This window comes from Somniosus microcephalus, chromosome 5, assembly GCF_052327205.1.
Source record: "Somniosus microcephalus isolate GS21.2 chromosome 5, FLI_Smic_1.0, whole genome shotgun sequence".
Lineage (NCBI taxonomy): Eukaryota > Metazoa > Chordata > Chondrichthyes > Squaliformes > Somniosidae > Somniosus > Somniosus microcephalus.
Genome location: NC_140991.1, coordinates 41465994 through 41482589, shown reverse-complemented (window position 1 = coordinate 41482589; position 16596 = coordinate 41465994). Strand labels below are relative to the sequence as shown.

At 42.6% G+C, this 16596-nt stretch overlaps 1 protein-coding gene across 4 annotated transcripts in view; it reads left to right on the top strand.

Annotated features, from left to right (window-relative positions):
* LOC147117012 (extended synaptotagmin-2-like) overlaps positions 1-16596 on the top strand; it is a 274396-nt gene that overhangs the window by 140508 nt on the left and 117292 nt on the right. For all 4 annotated transcript variants that reach the window (XM_085987566.1, XM_085987564.1, XM_085987563.1 and 1 more), the window contains exons 5-6: positions 1937-2009; positions 4030-4119. In XM_085987566.1, coding sequence (XP_085843692.1) covers positions 1937-2009; positions 4030-4119 — 163 coding nt within the window. The remainder of the gene's footprint in view (positions 1-1936; positions 2010-4029; positions 4120-16596) is intronic.

Genomic DNA, 16596 nt, shown 5'->3' with positions numbered 1-16596 from the left:
ATAATTCAAATACATGTCAGGTATTTCAGGAAAATGTCTATTTGGCCCAATGGAATGACCTATCTGCTATTGTCAAATAGCCACTCCGCTCACAGTCAGATTTGATGCATTACAGTAATATTCATGGACTAAAACCTCCTCTGCTTTTTAATTAGTTGCAGCACAAATATATTTTATGCTGTGTAATTGTCAACACTGCAGTCTACCGTTATACTTCAATCTAGGTGCGAGGGTGTGTGCTTGAATTTTACAGGTCACTGTTGATCAGTAAAATAAGGCGGTTGTCAAACCTGCAGTATAGTTGCTGCAGATCATTTATATTTAATGCCTTTTTTTAAAAAAAACATTGGCTGCGTTACTAGGCAGCTAGAATAAATCTCTTCATTGTGAGAGTGAATTACAGTTGTGAACACACAATTTATAATATGTAATACGATAGCAAAATACTGCGGATGTTGGAAATCTGAAATAACAACAGAAAATGCTGGAAAAACTCAGCAGGTCAGGCAACATCCGTGGAGAAAAATTTGAGTTGACGTTTCGGGTCGAACCCTTCTTCAAAATTGCAAAGAAAAGAAGATAGATCGGGGGCAGGGCTGCGATCGGACGAAAGAATAAAAGAAACAAAAGAAGTAAAAGAGACAATAAAAGGTATTAGAAGCTAGATGAGATGGTAATAGGCTGAGATTAGGTGTAAAGTGTACTGGCAGGGCAAGAGATAGCTGCCAGGTGTGAGAGAGAAACAAAAGGAAAGGGGGGGGAAAAAGAGTGGAAAAAATACAATATGTATTATAATATGTATTGTTCACTGCTTTCAGAGCAATCTCAATTATTAGATGAAACCTTTTAAGTATGCATGTTTGAGGTCAGCAATTTTGACACTTTGTTGTACACCTCTGAATCTAAGTGTATAGGAGCCAAGGATGGACAGCAGTGCTGTGTTCAGATGTCACCACCCTGCATCTGTTACCTAGGGCAAATCGACTGCGGATTGTTCAGTACATCTCTGCTACAATTTCACTGTGTTGCTACTGATATTGTGTCAATCCTACCAAGGCGACTTGCCATTGTGGATGGCCGTGGATCTGGTTGGTAGACTCTCTTGTGAAGAATCTGAAATTTAATGGTGTTCTGGTCCAACAGGCCAGACTCTGGTTTGTCTTGTGATTTCCTCACACATTCATTTCTTGATCTTTACTGGGTTGTCGGGAGGCGAGGCTAGCCGAGTATTTTCTCCACCGAGGATGGGAGGAAAATTTGAGAATGATGCTTCAGAGTCTTTTGACATGAATCGGTATTCTAGGATGGCTGTCATGGGGAAATAGCACACTAGTGCAGCGAAGGGCACTCTTCTGAGATAGGGATTGAGGCAAGGTGGAAGTCTTTGCCCTGTTTTGAACTTCTCCTAGAACCTAGAAATAACTGCTGCTAATGGATAAAAAAAACTAGAAAAAAATTGCCCAACACTAGCATTCCCCGCACTATTCAAAAAAAAATACAAGAAATGTGTGAAATGTTGTGGTCATACTAGAATTAAATAAAGCAATTAAAAAAACAGGCAATATTGCTGAAAAGGCTGCAGATATGGTAAGGTGGTATTTGCAGTACCTTATTCTGTGGGAGTGAGCATTGGTTTCAGTACTCAGTGGGTCCATACTTGTGCATCGTGCTCTAGAATTCAAAGAGACTAAAGATCTGAGGGATTGTTTACATCCATGGAATAGAAAAGGTTCGCAGGGAACTGTGAAATCTGATCTTTCGCCTGTGCGAAGACTTTCATAATTTGTTCTTGCAGCAGTAAGTTGCTGTTGCTGGTGAAGTGCCTGCTGTGCTTTTTTGCGTTAATATCCTGAGGCTTTCAACAGAAGGCCAGATTGATGACTGAATAAAATCCCTTGGCACGTTGCTTACATGGTATTTCTTCTCATCTTCCCAGCTACGTTGGAAACTGTGAGATAGACCTCGAGATCAAGAGGTACTTTTGCAGAGCGGGGGTGAAAAGTATACAGGTAGGTGCCCTATATTCCAGAACCCTTCAAATAGCTCTCTGGCCTCTTTTGAAATATAGATCACAGAATCCCCACCATTTCGGCCCATCGAGCCTGCACTGACACATATCCCACCCGATCCCCGTAACCCCTACACCAACACATATCCCACCCTATCCCCGTAACCCCACGTATTTAATCCCCCTAACACTAAGGGTCAATTTATCATAGCCAATCAACCTAAACCCGCACATCTTTGGACTGTGGGAGGAAACCGGAGCACCCGGAGGAAACCCACGCAAACACGGGGAGAATGTGCAAACTCCACACAGACAGTCACCCGAGGCCGGATTTGAACCCGGGTCCCTGGCGCTGTGAGGCAACAGTGCTAACCACTATGCCACCGTGCTGCCCGTTGGATATGTGGGACAGTGTTTGTGGAGAGGTGATTAACTGCTCTGGAGTGGTTTCAGGGACCGCATAGAATGAACGTGCAGTCAGCAAACCTTCAATAGCAGAATTGGGGGAAAAGAATCGATATTGCAGAGTTTTGCTTGATTACCTTTGTGGATCAGTGCATTTATCCAGTGGTTTCCCTTGGGAAGTATGGGTAGGGTAGGATAGGTGGGGCAGATTGTGATCTGTAGAGGGAACGGGCTTTTCGTTCGTATATTCCTGTGTTCTATTGACTCACTCTGGATTCCTTCTGGCACATTACGAAGTAGCACCCATGACATTTTGAGATGCCTTATTGCGTGGAATTGTAAAATAGTAAAAAAAAAAAAAATTCTAGGTATTGGAAGATTAGGCTTGTCACTGTATTTTACCTATTGTTCAGAAAAGCTTAAAAGAAGATGACCTTTAGCTTTCTTGTGATTTTTTTTTTTGTCACTTGTGAAACCTTCCTCATTAGTGTAATTTAGTCCTTTGCCCTCTTTCTTGTGTTTCCTTGTGTACAGTATATTTAAACAGAACCTGAATGCCTCATCTACTTAGGGCTAATTTCCTGTAAAGACAAATAAAATTGTGCCTTCCACCCCCAAATATGAGGATTTGTAAGTAGTTCCTTTGATTATGAGAAACTCAAAAGGTTAGTATGCAGGTGCAGCAAGTGATTAAGAAGGCCAATGGAATGTTGGCTTTCATTGCTAGGGGGATAGAATATAAAAATAGGGAGGTATTGCTTCAGTTGTACAAGGTATTGGTGAGACCGCACCTGGAATACTGCGTACAGTTTTGGTGTCCATACTTAAGAAAGGACATACTTGCTCTCGAGTCAGTACAAAGAAGGTTCACTCGGTTAATCCCGGGGATGAGGGGATGGACATATGAGGAGAGGTTGAGTAGATTGGGACTCTACTCATTGGAGCTCAGAAGAATGAGAGGCGATCTTATTGAAACATATAAGATTGTGAAGGGGTTGGATCGGTGGAAGCGGGGAAGATGTTCCCGATGATGGGTGAAACTAGAACTAGGGGGCATAGTCTTAGAATAAGGGGCTGCTCTTTCAAAACTGAGATGAGGAGGAACTACTTCACTTAGAGGGTGGTAGGTCCATGGAATATGCTGCCCCAAAAAGCTGTAGAAGCTACATCATTACATAAATTTAAAACAGAAATAGACAGTTTCCTAGAAGTAAAGGGAATTAAGGGTTACGGGGAGCGGGCAGAAATTTGAACGAGTCTAGGTCCGGATCGGTCATGGCCCTGTGGGTAGCGGAGCGGGCCCAGGGGCCGTGTAGCCTGATCCTGCTCCTATTTCGTGTGTCTAATTCTGTTAGATTCAGGAGATGGTTCTGTGATAGTGGATTGGCAGTTAGGATCAGATCAGCCATGATCTTATTGAATGGCGGAGCAGGCTCGAGGGGCCGATTGGCCTACTCCTGCTCCTATTTCTTATGTTCGGCATTGTGACTTTAATATATAAAATCCTGATGAGGATTTTGGGTATCTGGTATGTTTTGAGCACAACTCAGCTATTCTCTAATCTGTGAAAATTGAGGATTCTTTTCTCTAATGATATCCTTTTATTATATTTGCAGCTGAATGGCATAATTCGAGTGATTCTGGAACCCCTGATTGGTGACATGCCACTGGTTGGAGCACTATCGCTCTTCTTTCTCCGCAGGCCTGTGAGTATAACTATCAACTCCGAGAATTCCGTTTACATTGGACTTCATGTTAGAGACAAAAGTGTTCCCTCCCTGTACAAATTACTGTTCATTACACATCCTCACATCTGCACAATATCATGGTTATTTTATGTACATACAGTGTAAATAGCTTTTGTGGAATGTTTATGGTTGAAAAAACACTTATTATCTTCTACGGTTATGAAGGGTTATAGTAGAGTAGTAATAGGTTGTTTCCACTGGTTGGTGAGACAGCAATGATGGGGCATTGTGTTTAACAATGTCGTTACACACATGATGGTTAGAATTTGAAGTTCTCTGCCACAAACCATTGTTGAAACAGAGTCCATAAACTCTTTAAACATAGAATTATCTTGTTATTTTTAAAAAGGAACATTAAAATGTATAGGGTGTGTGCAGGAGAGGAGGGGGGTTACAATAAATGGCTCGTGTAGAGAAACCACTGGCTCAGACTTGATGGACTAGAATGGCTGTTTCTGTGATGCAATATTCTGTGTTGATGTTAACCTACTATATCAGTGTTGTACACATTAAGTTCTTTTCTGCAAATAATTTCCTAGCTGTGCAAGGGTTATTTATTTTAAATACAGGTAGATCCTAAGTTTGGGCAGTATGTCCATGATTAGCTATGACTGCATGCGAAACAGGTGACAGCAAATTTATGTTCTGAAACTGGGGAAACTAATAATTTGGAGTCATTTTGTTGTTCAGTGTATATATACCCATATATTCTTCACCTAAGGAATTATAAATATGTAAGTGGAGCTGAGCTGAAAATTTAGGATTTTGAGTCTTATTATCAAGAAAGACTTATATGCATAGAAGTTACAACATGGAAACAGGCTATTCGGCCCAACCAGTCCGTATTGACACTTACTCTCCACACTTGAATTCATATAGTTCCTTGTCACATCTCAAATGTCCTAAAGCACTTCACCTACATTGAATTTCTTTGCAGTGCAGTGACAGTTATGTAGGGAAATATGACGGCCATTTGTGCACAGCAAAATCCCACAAACAGTAATAAGTGAATCTTTTGGGTGTTGGTCGGTAGACTAATGTTGGCCAGGACACTGAGGGGACAGCCATCTCGTTGAATAGTACCACAAAATCTTTGAGTTCAGTAGAACAGGCAGATGGGTCTTTGTTTAAAGTCTCAAACCCAAAACCTTCTAACTCAGTTGTGTGTTACCAGTTCAACCTAGTTGTCACTTAATGGTACTATCTAATATCTGCAGTTAAACGCTTACATAATCCACAATAATCCCTTTGATTCTACTTTATTAATCTTCCTTGGATACGGGGGTGGTGCCAGAGGACTGGAGAGTTGCAAATGTTACACCCTTATTCAAAAAAGGGTGTAAGGATAAACCCAGCAACTACAGGCCAGTCAGTTTAACCTCGGTAGTGGGGAAGCTTTTAGAAATGATAATCCGGAGCAAAATTAAGTCACTTGGACAAGTGTGGATTAATTAAGGAAAGCCAGCATGGATTTTTTAAAGGCAAATCGTGTTCAAAAAACTCAATCAAGTTAGTTAATGAGGTAACAGAGAGGGTTGATGAGGGCAGTGTGGTTGACATGGTGTACATGGACTTCCAAAAGGCGTTTGATAAAGTGCCGCATAATAGGCTTGCCAGCAAAGTTGAAGCCCATGGAATAAAAGGGACAGTGGCAACATGGATACGAAATTGACTAAGTGACAGGAAACAGAGAGCAGTGGTGAATGGTTGTTTATCAGACTGGAGGAAGGTACACAGTGGGTTCCCCAGGGATCAGTACTAGGACCACTGCTTTCCTTGATATATATTAATGACTTGGACTTGGACTTGGGTGTACAGGGCACAATTTCAAAATTTGCAGATGACACATAACTTGGAAGTATAGTGAACAGTGAGGAGGATAGTGATAGACTTCAAGAGGACATAGACAGGCTGGTGGAATGGGCGGACACATGGCAGATGAAATTTCACAAAGAAAAGTGCAAAGTGATGCATTTTGGTAGGAAAGGCAATATAAACTAAAGGGTACAATTCTAAAGGGGGTGCATGAACAGAGAGACATGGGGGAGAATATGTGCACAAATCATTGAAGGTCACAGGGCAGGTTGAGAAAGCAGTTAAAAAAGCATATGGGACCCTGGGCTTCATAAATAGAGGAATAGGGCTCGAGTTTCCAAGCCCCTTGGAGGCGGGAGTGGTGGGAACCCATCCCGCCTCCGTGCCAATGTCCCAGGAGGTGGGTATCCGACCTGTGCTGGGAGCTGCCTCCCCGAGGCAGGAAGGGGATTGGTGCCAGTTAACTGCCTGTTAACAGGCAGTTTTTTGCCTAATCCCTATTTCTAGCCCTGAAGTGTGGGCTTCCCGACGGCTCCGAACCACGCCAAGTTAGCGAGGCGGACCGTCAGTCTGAAGGGGTTGGAGGGGTCGAGATGTCCGTTGTGCAGGTGAGTGATGGGTGCATGTGTGCAGAGGTAAGTGTGAATTGTTTTAATAAGTTTTACTCACCTTTACTTTCTCCTGCAGGCTTCCTTCCTTCAGTTCTCGGGAGTCCCTCAGTTCACCGGCACAGAAAGCAGAATGGCCGCTGAAATGTCAAAAGCTGCAGCATTCTGCTTTCTAGTCTGGAGAGATCTCTAACCGAGTCAGAGTAGAAGGACTCAAGTTAGAAGACAGATTGTCAGTGTTTGACAGCTTCACAGAGCTGTCAAACGCTGATTTTTCATCTGTCAAAAGCTCTGGACAGATGAAATGTCAATCACTGACGTCACCAGTAACCAGGTGTCCCTTAATTGGCCTGCTGAGCCCGCTGGGTGGGCTTAACAAGGTCAAGCAAGGGAAAATAGCGTGGGTTGGCCACAAGTCGATTGAGGCAGGACTACAACCCAAAAAGTGGGAGTCCCGCCTCCATCACGTCCCCATTGACAAAATCCAGCCCATAGAGTACAAAAACAAGGAAGTTATGATGAACCTGTATAAAACACTGGTTCAGCCTCAACTGGAGTATTGTGTCCAGTTCTGGGCACCGCATTTTAGGAAGGATGTGAAGGCCTTAGAGAGGGTGCAGAAAAGATTTATAAGAATGGTTCCAGGGATGAGGGACTTCAGTTACGTGGAGAGACTGGAGAAGCTGGGGTTGTTCTCCTTAGAACAGGGAAGGTTGAGAGGAGATTTGATAGAGGTGTTCAAAATCATGAGGGGTCTAGACAGAGAGAAACTGTTCCCATTGGCAGAAGGGCCGAGAACCAGAGGACACAGATTTGAGGTGATTGGCAGAAGAACCAAAGGCGACATGAGGAAAAACGTCTTTATGCTGCAAGTGGTTAAGATCTGGAATGTACTGCCTGAAAGGGTGGTGGAGGCAGATTCAATCATGGCTTTCAAAAGGGAATTGGCTAAGTACCTGAAGGAAAATTTTTTGCAGGGCTATAGGGACGGGGGAGTGGGACTAGCTGAAGTGCTCTTGCAGAGAGCTGGCGCGGGCTCAACGGGCCGAAAGGCCTCCTTCTGTGCTGTAACCATTCTTCTATGATTACATAGGATATACGGCACAAAAACAGGCAATTTGGCCCAACCAGTCCAGTCCGTTTATGCTCCACTCGAGCCTCCAACCGTCTTTCCTCATCAATCCGCGTAACCCTCTATTCCCTTTTCCCTCATCTGCTTGTCCAGCCTCCCCTTAAATGCATCTATACTATTTGCTTCAAACACTCCGTGGTAGCGAGTTCCACATTCTCACCACTCTTTGGGTAAAGAAGTTTCTTCTGAAATCCCTATTGAATTTCTTGGTGACTATCTTATATTGATGGCCTCTAGTTATGCTCTTCCCCACAAGTGGAAACATTCTCTCTGTATCCACTCTATCAAAACCTTTCAGAATTTTAAAGGCCCAGAAATTCGGGTCGGGGGCTTCCCACAGGTGCAAGCCCCTGATCTGCACTTACCTTGCGCGCCGACCATTGAGCTCTGGGCCCCCGTGGAATTCCGATCCGGGGCCTGCTCCAGCTGCCGGCGCGCAGTGCTTGCGTATCCCAGGGGCGCAGTTAGGTCGATGCGTCCCCTGGGATCACATGGGCCATGGGAAGCCAATCGGAGCAGGGAATGCTCCATTCATAAGTCTGACAGGAAGTGCTGTCAAGACTTATAAATACTACGGCCCCAAAACAGCACTAAACCTTCAAAAACATTTTTTTTTAAATCACATTTTTTAAATAAACTACAAATTACATGAAATAACTGTTTTAAACAATAATTTAAATTTTTGAAAAAATAATTTTATTTTCTAGCGGGGCTAAGAATAAACTTACCTTGCTTTAAAGTATTTAAAAATAATAAACCTGTGGAAAAAATGTTTTAATTTTAATTAATTCACCACTTACCTTGTAAAAAGCAGGCCTTACGCCTGCTTTTTACATTTCTAACTTCTGCAGACTTACCCTCCCGGGAAAACCCGTAAAATAAAAAACGAAGTTCGATGTGCACGCGCAGCCCCTCCTGCGCACGCGTTCGACCTCTGAACCCCTTCGTTCAGAGGAACGGAAGTGCCGGTTTCCCGTGCATGCAGGAAGCCGGCACTTCCATTGGGCCTACGGGTGAATACCCCATGTGTACTCACCCGTGGAGACCCGAATTTCTGGGCCAAAGATTTTTTAAATTTTAAGTCACCCCTTAGCCTTTTTTCAAGAAGAAAGAGACCCAGCCTGTTCATTCTTTCCTGATGTGTATACATTTGCATTTCTGGTATCATCCTTGTAAATCTTCTCTGCACCCTCTCCAGTGCCTCTATATCCTTTTTATAATATGGCGACCAGAACTGTATGCAGTATTCTGGTAAGTGTGGTCTAACCAAGGTTCGATACAGGTTTAGCATAACTTCCCTACTTTTCAATTCAGTCCCTCTAGAAATAAACCCTAGTGCTTGGTTTGCTTTTTTTATGGCCTTGCTAACCTGTGGCGCAACTTTTAGTGATTTGTGTATTTGTACTCCGAGATCCCCTCGTTCCTCTACACCACCGAGACTCTCACTCTCCAAGTCATAAGTGACCTCACTATTCTTCCTACCAAAATGTAATACCTCACATTTATCTGTGTTGAACTTCATTTGCCAATTATGTGCCCATTCTGCAAGTTTATTAATGTCCTCCTGTAATTTGTTGCAGTGCTCCTCAGTATTGACTATTCCTCCCGCACCCCCCCCGCCCAAATTTGGTATCATCCGCAAATTTAGAAATTGGGTTTTTGATTTCAAAGTCTAAATCGTTAATGTAAATTGTGCACAGTAGTGGTCCTAGCACTGATCTGATTATTGTAGATATGCACTCTAATCTGCTTTTAGTTGCTCTTAACAGATACAGCAATGGATATCTACATCCTTTTGCATCTAATTTTCCTCCCAGGAAAATTTAAAACAGAAAATATTAGATTGGAAGAGAGCCAATTTCAGTAATTTGAGAAGGGATCTAGCACAGGTGGACTGGAAACAAAGATTGGCCAGGAAAACAGTAAACGGGTACAAATGAAACATATTCCCATAAGGAGGAAAGATAGGGCATTCAAAGATAGAGCTCCCTGGATGACAAAGGAAATGGGGGTTAAAATAAAACAGAAAAAAGGAGGTTTATGACAAATGTCAGGTCCAGAATACAACTGAAAACCAGGCAGAATACAGAGAGTACAGGGGGAAATTGAGAAAGGTCAAAGAGAGAGTATGAGAAAAATTAGCAGGTAACATAAAAGGGAACCCAAAAATCTTTTATAAACATATAAAAAGTAAAAGGATAGCTAAAGGAATGGTGAGCCGATTAGGGACAAAAAAGGAAATCATCCTGTGGAGGCACAGGGCATGACTGAGGTACTGAATGAGCACTTTGCATCTGTCTTCAAAAGAAGAGGATGAGGTTAATGCCACAGTAGAAGAGGGGGAATAGAGATATTGGATAGGATAAAAATAGATAGAAAGGGGAAGCTAAATAGGTTGGCATCACTCTAAGTTAACAAGTCACCCAGTCCAGATGGAATGGATACTAGGTTGCTGAGGGAAGCTAGGGTGGAGATAGCAGAAGCTCTGACCACAATCTTTCAATCCTCCTTTGGTATGGGAATGGAGCCAGAGGTCTGGAGGATTGCAAATGTTACCCCTCTGTTCAAAAAAGGGGAGAGAGATAAACATGGTAACTACAGGCCAATCAGTCTAATGCCAGTGGTGGGAAAACTACTAGGGACTATTGTCAAGGACAAAATTAATTCTCACTTGGAGAAGCATGGGTTAATAAGGAATAGCCAGTACGGATTTATTAAAGGCAACTTGTGCCTGACTAACCTAAGTTCTTTGATGAAGTAACAGAGAGGGTTGATGAAGGAATGCAGTAGATGTATATATGGACTTCCAAAGGCAGTTGATTATGTACCACATAACAGACTTATTTGGAGAATAGAAGTTCATGGTATTAAACAGACGGTGGTAACTTGGGTATGTAACTGGCTAAGGGATAGGAGGCAGAGAGTAGTGGAGAATGGATGTTTTTCTGACTGGAGAGAAGTATGCACTGGGGTCCTCCAGGGGTTGGTATGAGGACCATGGCTTTTCTTTCTCTCCTATATAAATGACCTGGAATTAGGTATAGGGAGTACAATTTCAAAGTTTGCGGATGGTGCAAAACTTGGCAGTGCAATAAATACTGAGCAGGATAGTAGCAGACTTCAGGAGGACATAGACAGACTGGTGAAATGGGCAGACACATGGCAGATGCAATTTAATGCAGATAAGTGTGAAATGATGGACTTTGGGAGAAACAACACGTAGAGGCAGTATAATCTAAATGGTACTATTTTGAGGAGGTGCAAGTGCAGAGGGATCTGGGGGTAAAATTCACAAATCTTTGAAGGTGGCAGGGCAAGTTGATAAGGTGGTAAAGAAAGTGTATTTGGCTTTATAAATAGAGGCATTGAATACAAAAACAAGGAAGTCATGCTAAACCTTTACAAATTTCTGGTTAGGCCGCAGCTGGAGTATTGTGTACAATTCTGAGCAATATACTTTAGGAAGGATGTCAAGGCCTTGGAGAAGGTACAGAAGAGATTTACCAGGATGATCCCAGCGATGAGGGACTTCAGCTATGTGGGTAGATTGGAGAAGCTGGGATTGTTCTCCTTAGAGCAGAGAAGGTTAAGGGGAGACCTAATAGAGGTATTCAAAATTATGAGGGGTTCTGATAAAGCAAGTAGGGAGAAACTGTGTCCCCTGGTAAGTGGGTCAGTAACCAGAGGTCATAAATTAAAAATAATTGGCAAAAGAAGTAGAAAGGAAATGTGAAATATTTTCACACAGAGGATTCATAAGATGTGAAACACACTATCTGAAAGGGTGGTGGAATCAGATTCCATCGGAACTTTTAATGGCCATTAGACATGTACGCACCATGGTCGAATGGCCACCTTCTGTGCTGTAAGATTCTGTGATTCTTCTGTGATTGCTAAAAGAGGTTTAAATAATCTGGACCCATTGTCCAGGGCCCCAAACACTCCTTCCAGGTGAAACAGCGATTTACTTGTACTTCTTGCAATTTAATATACTGTATTCGCTGCTCACGATGTGGTCTCCTCTACATTGGGGAGACCAAACGCAGATTGGGTGACCACTTTGCGGAACACCTCCGTTCAGTCCGTAAGGGTGACCCTGAGCTTCCGGCAGCCTGTCACTTTAATTCTCTGCTCCACTCCCACCCTGACCTCTCTGTCCTCTGCCCCTTGTTCCAATGAAGCTCAACGTAAACTCGAGGAACAGCACCTCATCTTTCGATTAGGCACTTTACAGCCTTCTGGACTCAACATCGAGTTCAACAATTTCAGACCATAACCTCTGCCCCTATCTTTTTTTCATTTAAAAAAAAAAAAAATTCTCTCTCATGGCAGCTGTCGATCATTCTGCCATTGCCATTTACACTTCATCTAGAGTCATCTTTTGTTTCTTAACTTGTCCTATTACCATCTCCTTTTGCCTTGCACCTTCATCCCTTTTGTCATTCAATCTCTCCTGCCTTCCATCCTATCACAGACCTTCCCTTTTGTTCTTTCCTCCCTCCCCCCTCTCCAACTTTTTCCAGTTCTGACGAAGGGTCATCGACCTGAAACATTAACTCTGTTTCTCTCTCCACAGATGCTGCCTGACCTGCTGAGTATTTCCAGCATTTTCTGTTTTTTTATTTTAAATAATCTGATCAACGCTGCAGATTACCTCATACATTTTGAAAGCAAATTTTGCATATAATTTTTTTTTAAATGAACCCCAGTATATAATTTTTCCCAAATAAAATATATTTACAGTTAGTGTAAACTTCATGGAGCTGGTTTTATTCAAGTTTAGGCCCTTCTTTTTTCTGACCGTGCCAGTCACTCAGTGCATGTTGGTGCATACTCTGAAGGATTAATGATAGAAGCACAGAACCAAGAACCGATCAGTGATCTGTCTGTAACTGGGTAACTATACTGAACAAAAATATTCAGTGTATGTAAAAGCAGATTCTGCAAGTAGTAAATTGCCATAGAGTTAACTATTTAGCCCAGGTACTGGATTCAGTCCTCTGGCTTTCACAAGATTGATACAGGTTCGGAAGTCTGTTTGGCCCATTGTTGCTCATCCATTCAGATTTTTTTTTTAATTGAACACAGTCCCTCCATAATATCTCATAACTGATTCTTGAATCATAAAAGTTACAACACAGAAGGATGCCATTTCTCCTGTTGTGACAGTGCTGGTACTATCTCTTCAAATGGAGCTATTAATCTATTCCATCTTCCTTGCACTTTCTTCATTTATAATCTTCCTTCTCAAATACTTGGCTAGTTCCATTTTAATTCATTGTATAGTATTTGCCTCATGAGACACTTGTTGAAATGCATTGCATATTTTAATAACTCTCTATATGAAAATATTCTACTAACTTCCCATTGTATTCTTCTATGATAATCTTGACTCTTATGCACTCTTGTGAAATGTTCACCAATCATTGGACGCAGTCTTTCACTATTTGTCCTTTTAGAATCTTTCATAATGTTGAAAACATCTTTTTGACCCTCCTTTAACCTGCTCTGGTGAAAAAAACATAATTGAATCTAAGGTTTCCACTTCAGTGCCATACCTGGAAAACCATGTTTGTATAATATCTGGGACACTTAGCCTTTGCCCATTTTCTCCAGTGAGACAAATGGGAATGCTGACACAGTGATCTAACTACATTGATGAGGCTGGCCTTTGGTGATTAGCATGGGTATGTGATCAAGCTCAAGGCCATCAGGCATGCAGGATTTACATTGTTGTACCTCAACATGGAGTCACCACTTTGTAGGAAAGGGATGGGAGAAAACTCGTAGGCAGAAAATCTGTTCATAGGAGAGGTTTCAGATCATTCTGTAATTACTGACTTTTACCATGCCCAGCAACTAAGAATACTATTGCAGACGTTGGTTTACCCTGTAGCTGTGCTGGGAGCATTGTAAAGCCTTGTCACAACTGAAACCTGCTTAACCTCCAAATCCACCCCAAATTGCCCAACCAGTTCTTGTGCTGACAGGTGTACTTCAATGTATAATTAACTAGCCAGAACTCTCCAAGTGCTGAGTTTCCTTACGCAGTCATCCTTCTGAACATGGTTTATCAAATATTGTTAAATGTGTGTGTGCTGTACATCTATTTCTACAATAATTCAGTTATGAGCATCTCCAATTGAGTACATTTGAAATCAAATCAGCTGACTTGTAAGAGCAATACTTCCCACGCAGCTTACAGTTTAACATTTGCTACAGTGAAATAAAAATGAGAAGTTATTTAGAAAGGAAATGACAAATTGTGGGCTTTCAAGCGATTGTGCAACATCATTCATTCTGTATCATTGTTGCGTATATTCAGGAGGAGTGTGAAATATTAGATGAAATAAACATAGTGAGAGAGGAAGTATTAAGGGGTTTAACAGCTTTAAAAGTGGATAAATCCCCAGGCCCGGATGAAATGTATCCCAGGCTGTTAAGCAAAACAAAAGAGGAAATAGCAGAGGCCCTGACCATCATTTTCCAATCCTCTCTGGCTTCAGGTGTGGTGCCGGAGGACTGGAGGACTGCGAATGTGGTACCCTTGTTTAAAAAGGGAGAAATGGATAGACCGAATAATTACAGGCCAGTCAGCTTGACCTCGGTGGTGGGAAAATTATTGGAAAGAATTCTGAAGGACAGGATAAATCTTCATTTAGAAAGACACGGATTAATCAAGGATAGTCAGCACGGATTTGTTAAGGGAAGGTCGTGTCTGACAAACTTGATTGAATTTTTTGAGGAGGTAACGAGGGTAGATGAGGGTACTGTGTTTGATGTAGTGTATATGGACTTTAGCAAGGCTTTTGATAAGGTTCCATATGGCAGACTGGCCACGAAGTTAAAAGCCCATGGGATCCAGGGCAAAGTGTCAAGTTGGATTCAAAACTGACTCGGAGACAGGAAGCAGAGGGTAATGGTTGATGGGTGTTTTTGTGACTGGAAGGCTGTTTCCAGTGGGGTTCCGCAGGGCTCAGTACTAGGTCCCTTGCTTTTTACGGTATATATCAATGATCTAGACTTGAATATAGGGGGTATGATTAAGAAGTTTGCAGATGGTACTAAAATCGGCTGTGTGGTTGATACTGAAGAAGGAAGCTGTAGTCTGCAGGAAGATATCAATAACTTGGTCAGGTGGGCATAACAGTGGCAAATGGAATTCAATCCGGAGAAGTGTGAGGTAATGCATTTGGGGAGGGCTAACAAGGAAAGGGAATACACATTAAATGGTAGGACACTGAGTAGTGTAGAGGAACAAAGGGACCTTGGAGTGCATCTCCACAGATCCCTGAAGGTAGCAGGCCAGGTAGATAAGGTGGTTAAGAAAGCATACGGAATGCTTGCCTTTATTAGCCGGGGCAAAGAATACAAGAGCAGGGGGGTTATGCTTCAACTGTATAAAACACTAGTTAGGCCTCAGCTAGAGTACTGCGTGCAGTTCTGGTCACCACATTACAGGAAAGATGCGATTGCACTAGAGAGGGTACAGAGAAGATTTACAAGGATGTTGCCGGGAGTAGAGAATCTTAGCTATGAGGAAAGACTGGATAGGCTGGGTTTGTTTTCCTTGGAACAGAGGAGGCTGAGGGGAGACCTTTATTGAGGTGTATAAAATTATGAGGGGCCTAGATAAAGTGGCTAGAAAGGACCTTTTCCCCTTAGCAGAGGGGTCAAAAACCAGGGGGCACAGATTTAAAGTAATTGGTGGAAGTTTTAGAGGGTATTTGAGGGGAAGTTTCTTCACCCAGAGGGTTGTGGGGGTCTGGAACTCTGCCTGAAAGGGCGGTAGAGGCAGAAACCCTAACCACATTAAAAAAGTACTTGGATGTGCACTTGGGATGCTGTAACCTGCAGGGCTGCACCAGGAGCTGGGAAGTGGGATTAGGCTGGATAGCTCTTTGTTGGCCGGCACGGACACAATGGGCCGAAATGGCCTCCTTCCGTGCTGTAACTTTCTATGGTTCTATGATTGAGATAGATAGATTTTTGGACTCTAGGAGAATCAAGGGATATGGAGATCGGGTGGGGAAGTGGAGTTGAGGTCAAAGATCAGCCATGATCTTACTGATTGGCGGAGCAGGCTTGAGGGGCCTTTTGGCCTACTCCTGCTTGTAATTCTTATATGTTATATAAAGTGAAGTAAACACTGATTTAAGAAATACAAGTTGATTTTATGTGGGAAAGTTGCCGTGTTAGTGCTGCTTGACGCACAGTCTTGGGGAGCCAGTGGTAACCCCAAGTAACCTTGCTGGATTTTCGAAGGCCAGTAGCCAGGAAGACAGTGAAAAGCGAGCCTTTCCCACCACTTTTCTTAACAAATCTGGCAAGTTTACTTTGGGTTGCCACAACTGAGTGCAACCCGCCGCACGGGAGCCACAGGCAATTAACTTGTAGTAGAACAACATGGCAGCCAGAACCTTGTTTTAATGCAAATTAATGAGCATCAAAGCAAACCTTTTTATGCTCTTTTCCCCCACCTACCCCTCACTGCCCATATTTCTTCCCGTCTCTCCTGAAGATGCGGAATCTTCCTGAGTTACAGTTCCACAGATACCAGGAGCAAGCTGGTACATTTTCCCAAATGGCTGTTCTTCATGTGTGCACCTCGTCAATGATTGTTGAAAGACTATTCAACTATGGAAGGCATTGCTGATGGGCTGGATCCTGTTCTTGTTCAACCTCCACACTCCTGGACTTTTAACAGGGGTTATTCCTGTCTCAGCTGAGAGATGCTGAGGCAAATTGTTACACATTCGCTCCTGCCCTAGCTGGGGTCTACTAATTCAGCACAGAATGATGGTTAAACTGAGATGGTTTAGTATACGAGTATATGGTGCATTTACGAATATACGAACAATGACGGACAAGAAAACACTC